General features: G+C 51.4%; 2 protein-coding genes across 2 annotated transcripts in view; one reads left to right on the top strand and one right to left on the bottom strand.

Moving 5' to 3' along the window:
* Positions 1-433: 433 nt before the first annotated feature.
* Positions 434-11,086, bottom strand: MRPL21 (mitochondrial ribosomal protein L21). Its single transcript, XM_027662039.1, has 7 exons — positions 11,012-11,086; positions 10,128-10,188; positions 8,731-8,819; positions 6,657-6,820; positions 5,002-5,054; positions 1,236-1,339; positions 434-665 (listed from the first exon to the last, which is right to left on the bottom strand). Exons 1-7 carry the CDS (start codon positions 11,040-11,042, stop codon positions 601-603), a joined length of 567 nt encoding a protein of 188 aa, XP_027517840.1. The 5' UTR covers positions 11,043-11,086; the 3' UTR covers positions 434-600.
* A 177-nt stretch (positions 11,087-11,263) lies between these two features.
* The window catches only part of IGHMBP2 (immunoglobulin mu DNA binding protein 2), a 26,866-nt gene continuing 26,584 nt past the window's right edge, over positions 11,264-11,545 (top strand). The window contains exon 1 of the mRNA XM_027662021.1: positions 11,264-11,341. Within this exon, the coding sequence (XP_027517822.1) occupies positions 11,268-11,341 (74 nt within the window). The 5' untranslated portion in view covers positions 11,264-11,267. The remainder of the gene's footprint in view (positions 11,342-11,545) is intronic.

Below are 11,545 nucleotides of genomic sequence, written 5' to 3'. Positions count from 1 at the left end.
TAGACATGGAATACACTCAGTAGGTCAAAACCCAGCTCTGAGATAGGCACGAGCGACTGGTGTCTTATTTTAAGTGTTACACACGCAGACAGTGCAGTGCTGCTCACCTTCAGGAGGGCAATTTTCCAGCTCCATTTCCCACTGCTAATCCTTAAGAAGGATTTTCACCACTTGCCACGATCTGGGAGTAGATTTGGGGCCCTGCAGTCACCTTGTTTCACAGCTCTTTTCAGTCCCGTGGGCTGTGGGCATTCCCTGAAGCCACACAATGCCGGGAATTACATGACCAGAGCTTTTTGAGGGCCTGAATTCCTAAAGCTCCCAGAGAGGTGTGGAGGCAAAAGGATGCACCAGGCACGAAGGGGCTGGGCAGCCAGCCATGGATCCCAGGTGTTTAAAACCTCCTGGCAAATAAAAACCATCGAGGCTGAAATGACAGTTCAAAAAAATATTTCATTATTTTGAAAAGACAGCACGCAGAAGTTTCCATTTCCCACTACAGCAGCAAGTCCAGAACTTTGCAATGCTGAGGCAGTTTTGTTTCCATGATTGCCTGGAGCAATGATGATTCCCAGCCACACCTTTTCCCCCCCCCATCAATCAGGACAAACACGGGTAGATTTCGATGGTGTTGATCCGCAGGACGGTCTGGGGGTTCCTAATGACTGGAAAAGAAGAAAAAGAGGAAAGAAAGAAAAGGATTAGGATCAGGTGACAGCACAAACCTGGTGCCCACCTGGTCCCAGGGGTCCTGGAGGGCTGTGGTGGCAGACAGCTGCATTCCATGGGGATGGCATGGCCAGGAGGTCCCAGGGCTCCTGTGGGACTGGGGCAGCCCGGTCAAGGCTTTACCATCCATTCCATACAAAAACAGCCATAATTTTTCCCCCCCTCTCACAGAAGGGAGAGTCATTTGGCAACCAAAACCTGCCACAGGACCCTGTCCAGGCTCGCTGTGATGACACATCCAATGTTTTAAGGCTTTGGGAAGAGAGAACAGGATTGCTTTCCAGCCCAGGAATTTTATTGCCAGCAAGGTCAGGGAACACAAGGTGCTGGACTGAGGGGATATTAAATCCTGGTGCTCCGTGGGCACACTGGGGGCAGTGGGCTGGGCCCTGAGGGGCTCTGGGTACACGGAGAACAACCTTCCTGAATCCCTTGTGCCATAATACCTCCCCCTCCCACATCCAGCACCAGCCAGCAGGGAAGGAGATGTGTTCTTTCCCTCTTACTTTTCTTCCTCTGATAGTTGTGCCTCTTCCAGAAGCGCATGTGGATTTTGGGCCACGACTCCGTCTTCTCAATCACTGTGGCCTCCACACGGACCAGGTCTTTCCTTAAAAATGAGTTAAATAACAAAGTGATGCTTTTAATCTTCTCCTTCTACTGGGAAAAGAGACACAGGGATAACACATCCTGCCTGACAGAGCCAGATCCTGCCTCCACAGCCCAGATCCGTGGAAATTAGAGTCACCATGGGAGGACAACGGCAAACCCAAAAGCCTCCAAGGTGCTGTAACTGGCTCAGGTGATGTGACAGTTCACAGAGCAGAACTTGCCAGTCGTGAGGGATGAGATCACTCCACCTGAGGGAGGCAGGAGGGAGAGGAACCTGCAGGAACTTGTGGGATTGTAGCGAAATAAAACTCCCCTGGCACCTGCAGGTGATCTCAGGTGTCCTGCTTTGCTTTTGGGACAGGTTCAACCCCACCCACAGCCCCTTCTCCTCGTCAGTAAAAGAAATCCTTCCTCCTCGTCTCCTGGTCACCACACAAGTCCTTGCTCCTTCTCTAAAGCATCACAGACAGCTGGAAAAAAAAAGTCTCACCTGAGGAAGTCACGGCAAACGTTCAGTGCCCTGGGATTCATCCCACTGTTTCTGGCAGGAACAACAGCCAGTGGCTGCTGGAGCAATTCCCTTCTCCTCCCACACACCTCTTGTGCCTCCCACTCCTGGTCTGTCCTGTTTGTTTACCCCAGTTTGGAAGAGCAGATGGGGAGTCACTGAGGATTCCAGGTTCAGATCTGGGGGAGCTCAGGTGAGATCCCTCAAAGGCTCAAATTATTGCTGGATCTCATTTGTGCACACAGCAATTCCCAGCCAGCACACACCCTTCCTCCCTGAGCATGGAGACCAAGGGAATACAGCCTTTACTGCCTTCACAGGTGAGTAAAACCAGAGTAACTGGACACACACCAACACCTCCTGCCCACCCAGGGGTTTGCAGAGCTCAGAAAAGAGAAATCCCCACCTTTCCCCCCCCCCCCCAAAAAAAAAAAAAAATAAAAGCGCTCTGGGCTGTCCAGCTGCTCTCTGAAAAACTCCAAGTCTGGAAAATAAGGTGGTGGAGGCAGGACCAGCTCCCTGTCTGCACAGCTCCTCCTCTCTGGGTAGGTGAGAATCTCCAAAAAAGAGCCAGACTGGAGCTCTGGCCACGGGGGAGGTTTAGTCAGAGCGCAGGGGAGGAGGAGCAGCCACCCTTCCGTGCACAGCACTGCAGAATGCCATTAAAAGCTCGTTAACTTTGCCACAGGAAGACATTTAAAGACCATTTTGCTGACAAACTGCTCTGTCTGCACTTGAGGGGGGCAGAGGGGGAAGCCCATCCAGCCTAAATTGTTCCAGCAAGGTCACTGGGAGGCCAAAGGCTTCAGACAGTCACAATCCCTCTTACAATCCACGCCGGGGGTGTGATTAAATCAGAGATTGAAAGCTGGAGGGGGGAGGAAACCGATATATATCTGCAGTTAGTGACTAACCTAGAAGAAAACAGATGAAAAAAATCTAGATTTTAAGAGACCAGTGGGTGACCCTGACATCCCAGCTCCAGGATGTGATCCAGATTCAGCACTACTGAACCACACACAAGCCCTGAAACGCTGAGGGAGAAACCAGAGAGTAAACTGCACTCACAGTGGTGGTTTACCACCGTAATTTGGGAGCTAAACTTCCTGGATTCAAGGCCCTGGTGAGTCCTTCTCTGTTGGACACAGCACCAGGAACTGCTGGTGAGAGGCTGAAGCTCAGCAGAAACCAACTTGCTGGTGAAGAGCACGTGAGCAGGAGAAAGTTCTGAGCCAAACAGAGCCCGAGGAGAAAAAAAAAATAAAAATCTCTATCAAATGTTTTAGGTATGACTGGAATGTCCATAAAAATAAGAAGGGGGTCACACATTTCCCAGAGCCCGACATAGCTGGGCCTGCTGCCTTCAGCAGCAAAATGTTTCATGGCAAAGCACAGGGGTGGGATTTTTGCAGGAGGTGAAAAGAACCCACGCCTGAAATCTCAGGGATCTGAGCTGGGCTGAAAGGTGTTGTCATGAGGTAGAGAAAAAAAAAAAAAGATCCAGGCAAGCTACAACCCCACGGGATCATAACTCTTGGAGGTCATGATTCCAGCTGCCAAGCTCGCTCCCTGCAGGACTGAATCCCAGCCTGGCTGGCTGTGACAGGAACAGCTCCGTGGCCTTCAGCATTTCCACTGCAAAAACGGGCAGGGAGGAGCAGAAACAGGCTTACCTAGAGGGAAAAATTCCCCATCAGGTGTATTTTGCCCAGAAACAAGCCAGACTTTCTCATGGAGGCACCTTTCCCTCCGCTCGGGTCTAACACGGGCTCGTGCCCTTGTGCCAGGCGGGGCATCCACTGACCCGGGACAAACATGGAGCCCAAGGGATTCCAGGGATTCCAGGAGCCGGCCAGGAGCTCTCCCAGAATAGCCTCCACCATGCAGATATGGGGTTGGGGCACTGCTGTTTTTTCGGGGTTTAAAGGAGTGTCATCCCGGGAGGAATCAGAGGAACAAAGCAGGGCCAGCTGTCCCAAATGTCTGGGAGCTGAGGGGGTGAAGTGTCTCAGGCACTGTGAGCACTCACTGAGGTGTTTATTTACAAAACCACAGAAAAAACAAAACTGCCTGTGATCTCATCCAGCCTCTCCTCTCCGAAGTGTCTGTGGTTCAGGGAATTCTGTGGGAAAACTGCAGCTCATGCTGCTGGTGACACCCTTCCCTTCCTCCTTTCACCTTTCCCTCCTCCTTTCCCCTTTCCTTTCTCTCTTCTCCCTTCCCCTCTTCTCTTTCTCCCTCTCTTTCTTCTTTCCCCTTCCCTCAGCCATAATGTACCAATAACCCCTAAATACCACCAGCCCCCCCTGAGAGAGACTCAGCAGTGAAACCACCTGAAAACCAGGTGGTTTTTCTAGCCTGAACCTAAAAGCCACCAAGAAATAATTCCCAGGTGTCCAAGTCCCTCCTTACCTGGCTGTTCTTTGCCACAGTTAAAGCCAAGCCCACAGCCAGGGCTTCCAGGTACTCTGAGCACCTGCAACGCTCCTTATCCTGTGTGTTTTCCCACTAAAACCTCCTGTCCCAGGGAGAACAACAGGTCAGGACTTTGCTTTTGCTGAGTAATAACACCTGGTCCACATCCCCCTTCCTTTTGGGAACGAAAACGCTGAGGGAGCAGGGATTCTGTACAGCAAGTCCTACAGCACTGGGACAGAGACAGTGCCAAGGGATAAACTTCCCCCAAGTTCTCTCACTGCTGGATTATGTGACTAAGAGGAAGGGAAAATTAGGAACACTAAAATTAAGACTAAGGCCTGCTGGGGCAAGGCAAGGGCAAAAGGAAACAGGTTAAAAACCCAACTCAGATTAAGGGACAGAAAAGGATTTCTGGGGTATTTTCAAGATGACTGCCACCAAAATTAGGGTAAGGGAGTGAACAGGTTGAAGAGCAAGATTTCCTGGTAGTTTGTGCAAGGAGGAAAAGATCCAACTGAGGTGAATATCCTACAGTTACCTCAGAACTGGGACTTGCTGCTCTCTGGGCACTGGGGAGGGAGAGAGTCAGCAGAGGCTGGTGAGCTGTTTTATTGGTGACTCTTTCAAATGGGCTGGGAAAAAGAGCTGATAAATCCCAGTTTCAGAGAGTGCAGAGCCCTGAAGCTACAATTAAATACAAAAATGTAAGATAATTCCTTTATGAAGCATCTTACCCCAGCAGTGGCCTTCCAATGAGCGTGAAGTCATCAGCACCAACCAGTAAAACCTGGGGAAAATAGATCAGCCATAAATCACTGCTCGTTGTCCCAAGAGAAATGCAAACAGGACCTTCCAAATCCTACAGACATAAAGGAGTCAGGCTGCTTAAAAACAGCAGGCCTTCCCACATTTCAAACCTGACACTAACTAGAGGGGTGGTGGGGAGAGCTGTTAACAGACAAGAGACAAGAGTCGTTAGTCTTCCAGAGAGCTCATCCCACTAAAACATACTGCAAAGTATCTTTCTCCATGATCAGAACACACTGAACCTCTCTGTCCTGGCTCAACAGCAGCTGTAAAAAACATGGAAAGCAATCAGGGATGAAGAATAACCCGCCTCCTGTGGGATCTGGACAAATGGCAGCTCCTAAACCATTGGATTTTTATAGCAATTTTTATAGCAATTGCTACAAATCCCAGTGGAGAAACATTTGCCTAATTCTCCTCCATAAGGCCTCAAGATGGGAAATAAAGAAATGAACATCTGGAGGATTCACCACCCCAGGGACCTGCTGATTTGGGGCATTTCAGTCACCATCTAAAGGAACAGGCAGGATAAGAGAGGATACAGTGGGAAGAGGCAGCGTTTCACAGAATCATCGAGGTTGGAAGAGCTTCAAGGTCGTGGAGTCCAACCATCAACCCAGCACCACCACAGTCTCAACCTAAATCATGTCCCCAAGTGCCACATGGAGAGCCATTTCTCCCCCAAATCCTCTGGCAGCCGTTAAAACCTGCACAGAAATGGTCCAGAGAAGTTCTCACTCTGGTTTTAGACCAGATATTGCCAGAAAAATCCCCAAAGGGTTCTGGTGTTAGGCAAGTTCTCACTCCCATCCAGAGCTTTGCATTCCAAGCTGGCTACACCACACAAGTCCCTCCTCTCTGCTTTACAGGGATGTGGGACACAGCTGAGGACATCCCTAAAAAGGTGCCTCAAAACTGGGCTTCGAAGCAGTGGACGAGCACAAAAACTTCCTTAATTACCCGCTCAGCTCTAACAACCAACAAGAACATGAAGGCAGTAGAATTCCACTCAACAATATTTCCTTCCAGTTTGGATTAATGAGCCCCCTGCAAGATCCTGCTGGGTATCCAAGGCTGAGGATAAAGGTATGATTTGGATCCTGGCAATTCTCCCTGGCGTGTCTCATCCCTCCACCTCCACCCAGCTCAGTCAGATAAGGATCTTGCAGAGCCCTGAGGAGTGACAATCCCCCTGGGAGCCCTGCAAGGACTTAAGAGGTTGGACTTTACGATCTTACAGGTCTTTCCCAACCTAAATGCTTCTGGGATCTGAGGTGCTGGAGTCTCAAGGCAAACAGAGGCTTTTGCTGCTGTCTCTGGAAACAACCACCGTCATTTTCTTTTTTTTTTTGGAAGAAGTTTGGACAACAAAAATCTGTCTCCCCACAGAGTCTGGCACGACTCTGCTGAACAGAAATCACAACAATATTATCACTAACTGAAACTGGAACAAAACTAAGGGATTGGAACAGAGCAAAGAGCTGGAGCGAGAGCGGGAGATCCCGCAGGGATGCGGGTTTAAAACCGGCGATGGGTTTTTGCCTCAAGGGGTGCTCACAGGGAATCTGCTGTGGGACATCACCTTTTCCAGCCGGATCCGGTCTCCACACTCGGCCTCCAGCACGTTGTCCATCATGATCAGGTCTTCACTGGTGACCTTCCACTGCTTGCTGGCGAAGTGGACGACGGCGAAGAGCCGCCCGTACTCCCCCGCGGAGATCATCCCGTTCACCTTCTGCACCACCTCTGTTGGCAAACCACGGGGAGGGAGCAGGGCAGGACCCCCAGGGAGGTGGGAAACGCCGGTAAATACTAACCCAGCCACTCTGCTCTCCCCCCAGAACTCTCATCTCCCGGGAATCTTTCAGCAAGGATCAACGGCAATGTTGCTTCCCAGGCGCGCTTTCTTAAAATCTTAAAATCCCCTTTCTTAAAATCGATGCCCTATTTGTATTTTAGGTGCTGGCAAACCCACATGTGAGTAAACATCTGGTATATACACTGTGTAGCTACTCTACACTGATGACTCTCTGCCTTATTCCTCAGGCATCCCAAAAATTACTGTACTTGGATATAAAGCTCTTGTCCACGATGCCCGCATTTGGAGGATTGCCTCCAAATTCTCTCCATTTTCGAGTACTATGCAGAACAGCCCAGCCACTGACTAGTGTCTAAAGCATGCAGGAACATCGGGAAGGGCTTGGCAAAATACCAGGGAAAAGGGCTCCAGCATATTACAAAGCCTGGCTTGAGAACTTGTACCTGCAGCGAGGACAAGAGAGAGCTGTCCCTCCCTCTTTCCCAGAGAAAATCTCTTCCCACACGCACAAAGAGTGGTGCCAGGAGCAGGACAGATGCCAGAGACCAGGTCCTGCACATGGATAAACACTCTCCATGATCAGCTTCCTGAGCAGTGGCTCCAAACCCAATTTTTATGGGAACACCAAAAGGTGTTGCTCAATGACACCATCCCACTGCCAAACAGCAGCTTCCCACCCTCCCGGGCTGCTCAGAAAAACAGGTTTTGCCTCACTGTCCTAAAAAGTGGCTGAATCTTTTCTTTTCTTGGAATGTAAACAGAACATCCCTTTGGGACAGGCAGGAATCCAGCAGCCAGGCAAACCCAACCCAATCCTTACAGGAACACTCGGAAAGGGTCCAAGTTTCAAGCCAGAGGATACGAACTGTTAAAGGTAGAGGCAGGAACACGAATTATTTTTGCAGGGCAGTAGTAGCTGCTGCAGCTCCCACCAGGATAAAGAGTTGTTGATAACTCTTCCAACACCTCCAGTGCCAGGAAACATCAAGTGATTCCTGGCTTGGATCTCGGCGCCACGCGGAGCGACCCTTCCTAAAATATCCACAGGCACCAGGAAATAAGAGGCAGAACTGAAATGCTCTCACTGCTGTTCCCTTTGGATAAGCCCAGCCAGGAGATAACGATGCAAAGCTCATCAGCAGCAGGAGGGATCCCATGAGAACCCATCAGGGATGGGATCCTGCTCCCCACAGGGCTCCAGGGACTCAAACTGAGCCGTTCGTGGTTCACTCCTGGGTTATGTCACACACAGGGACAGACTCCCATCTGTCACTCGAGCGATCCCAGGAGCACAAAGGAGGTAAAAATCAGGATCAAAACAGCCTGTGAGGAGATATGGAACTCCTTTCCTTATGTCCCATCCCTGCAGGTCTGTCCTGTGCCCACCATCCAACTGCTCCTCCTGGCCGGATGTTCTGTTTTACACAAAAATATACACCAGCTCTCCATGTGCCCACCATCCAACTGCTCCTGCTGGCTTTGATTTAGCCAGTAAATGGAAAATAACTGGTTTCTCCTGTCCAAAAAAAGGCTTGCTTCATGCCTTTTTCTGTTTGTTTTTTTGTTTTTTTGTTTTTTTTTCAGATATTGTTTGATGTCTCCTGCCATGTATCACATCAGGTAAGATTTCTCTGGGAATGCTACAAGCTGTCATAAACTAAAGGCAAATCACACTGTACCCAAATCTCCAAAATCAGCAGCTGAAGGACAATTCCAGTGACACAAAAACGTGTGAGAAATAAGACAAAATATGTGAATAACACAGACTAGCTCCAACAGAATTTATGCTCAATCAGGCATCAAGGCAATGCTGGAGGAATAGACTTGAGACTTTTACCTGCATGATACTTGGCTTCTTCCACTGGATCTGGAAGTTTTTGCACTTCAGGCCACGGGGGTGAAGACAAGGAAGTTTTGGCAACAAGACTGCAAACGACAATTTAAAATTTCATTGCAGCAAACAGATACTGCCAAGAGATGTAAAACAGGGAGAGGAAAGAAGGTAAAAGGAGTGGAGTAGAAATGGATTTTACTCACAAACACCTGACCAAAAGGCATCAGATTATACTTAACAGCTAAGCAAAAATCTGTGACACCACAAAACCAAAAGCTTAGATTTCAAGAGGAGGGAGATTTGCCTTGGAAAAAGTCCCTGAGATGACCACAGGGGCCTTGGTTTCTGAAATCTGAACATTTAGTAGATTAAGTAAATACCACAGTATTTACCAAATTTAGTAAACACCATCCCAAAGGAAAAAGTAAACACCATCCCCACCATGAGTGGGCAGTTCATGTTTTCCTGCGTGCCGAGACCCACACTTTGTATAAACAACACAGGATGCACCAACTGTAAAAAATATTCAGGAATAAACATGAGATCTGGCAAAACTGGCTCAAAATCAGTGGTATTCTACTGATTTACTCTGTAACACCCAGCAAAACATCCCAAAGGGCTTCAATTTAACAGGAACTCACAGTACCTGTGAGCACATGACCACAAGCACTGAGGCCTCACAGGGTTCAGGGAGGATTTGGGGTGCCGTGCCAGAGGTGGACATCCAAGGATCTCTGATCCGTGAGGATCGGCAGGAAGATGCTGCCTCCCATGGAGGGAACAGTACCTCCTGCTATTCCCTGCTGCAGGAATTCTCTGCTCCTGCAGTGTCCCCTCCTGGTAGCAGCCAGCAGCACTCGGTCCATTCCAACACGAGGAATGGAATAAAGGCATAAAAACCAGCTCCCAAAGGGCTGGAAACAGCCAAGCCTGGAGGTTCCAGGTGTCCTGCAGCGCTTGGGCCCTTAATCCCACCTGACTGTGCTGCAAGTCTGGAATTCAGCGGCTATCACACCCGGGATGGTTTGGGTTGGAAGGGATCTTAAAGCCCATCCAGTCCCACCCCCTGCCATGGGCTGGGACACCTTCCACTAGCCCAGGTAGCTCCAAGTTCTGTCCAACCTGGCCTTGGACACTTCCAGGGATGAGACAGAAATTAAAAAAAAAAAAAAAAAAAGGGAAGAATCCTTCTGGGAAAGGTGACTGAAGGTAGGCAGAGTCCAAAACACTGGGAAGCAACGGAGTGACCAAGGGGCAGACAATCTTCCCTCCCAAAGGAGAATCAGCTGCCCTCCCCACCCCACTGAGACAGATTGGCATCCCAGGTGGGAAGAGGCACAGTGACATGACTCCAGATCAGCATTCCAGGTGGGAAGAGGCACAGTGACATGGCTCCTCACCCTTCCTGCGGTGACGTGCTCTGGGAACTCCGGTGCCGGACCGCGGCCGAGAGCAGGAAGGCTGAAAGGGAGACAGGGAAAAGAATTAGAACAGGCAGCAGCTGCTGGGCTTTTGCAGAATCCCAGAATCACTGAGGTTGGAAAGCCCCTTCCAACCCCTGACAAGCTTCCCAGCCCAGCTGGGAAGGAGGAGGCTGATGGAGTCTCTATTCCCCCTGTCTCCTGGATTTTGCTGAAGGGTTTATACCAGCCCAGGAAAAACTATGTCAAGCTGATTCTCCTTTTTGTTCCTCTGCCTGTTGGGCTGTTCGAGGCTGATACTGGGAAAGATTTGAGCAGCTCCTTCCACCTCTGCAGCGGGGAGAGCTCCAGGGCTCATCCATTGGGTGCACAGCAGGGATACACCAGGGCCAGGAACCAACAGTGGAGACCCTAATCAGCTTCCTTCCTTCCTTCCTTCCTCCATTCCTTCCATCCCAGCAGCAGGAAGAACTTTTTCCTTCCTTCCTTCCATCCCAGCAGCAGGCAGAGCATCTTCCTTCCTTCCATCCCAGCAGCAGGCAGAGCTCCTTCCTCTCCTTTTTCCCCCACTTCCCAGCAGCAGGCAGAACATTTTCCTTTCTTTCATTCACTCCTTCCTTCCCAGCAGCAGGCAGAGCTCCTTCCTCTCCTTTCTTCCCCACTTCCCAGCAGCAGGCAGAGCATCTTCCTTCTGTCCTTCCTTCCCTCCATCCCAGCAGCAGAGCGTCTTCCTTCATTCCTTCCTTCCTTCCTTCCCTCCCAGCAGCGGGCAGAGCTCTTTCCGTTCATCCCAGCAGCAGGCAGAGCTCGCTCCTCCCCTGCTCCCTCCCCCGCCGCCCGTCCCGTCCCCGGTCCCCCCTCACCTCCGGCCCGTCGCGCTCCCGCCGCCGCCATCGCGGTGACCCCGCGCCGGACACGGAACCGCGCCGCGGGGCGGGGGGCGGGGCCACGGCGGGCGGGGGGCGGGGCAAAGGGAGAGCGTGAATGAGCGGTGCGGCGAAGGGGCGGGGCCACGGCTGGAGGTGGGCGGGGGCGAGAGGCGGGGTGAATGAGCGGCGCGGCGAAGGGGCGGGGCCACGTCGGGCCCGCGGCCGTTGTGGGCGGGGCCTCGCGGCGGCCATGGCGGCGGAGGCGGCGGAGCGGCACCTGGAGCTGCTGCGGGAGGAGCGGGAGGCGGAGCTGGCCGAGAGCAGGCACGGACCGGGCTGGGGAGGGACCGCCGGGGGGCACGCGGCGCCGGGGGGAGGGTGGGGACAGGCACCCGTCGTCACACGCGGGCATCTGAGGGACCCTCCCCTAGGACCCACTGTCACCTACGGAAACCCTGGGGGACCCTCCCTTGGGACCCGTTGTCACCCGTGGGAATCTGAGGGAATCTCCCCTGGGACCCTCATTCA

The sequence above is a fragment of the Corapipo altera genome, unplaced genomic scaffold, assembly GCF_003945725.1.
Source record: "Corapipo altera isolate COAL_440 unplaced genomic scaffold, ASM394572v1 RXGC01000072.1, whole genome shotgun sequence".
NCBI classification, from domain to species: Eukaryota; Metazoa; Chordata; class Aves; order Passeriformes; family Pipridae; genus Corapipo; species Corapipo altera.
The sequence above is the reverse complement of the archived record's forward strand: the minus strand, read 5'-3'. Positions and strand labels throughout refer to the sequence as shown.

Coding starts and splice junctions, on each gene's coding strand:
- MRPL21 (XM_027662039.1), bottom strand. CDS start 11,042: ATGGCGGCGGCGGGAGCGCGACGGGCCGGAG. Junction 10,189..11,011: donor GGGAGCGCGACGGGCCGGAG/GTGAGGGGGGAC, acceptor TCTCCCTTTCAG/CCTTCCTGCTCTCGGCCGCG. Junction 5,055..6,656: donor ACCGGATCCGGCTGGAAAAG/GTGATGTCCCAC, acceptor TATTTTCCCCAG/GTTTTACTGGTTGGTGCTGA.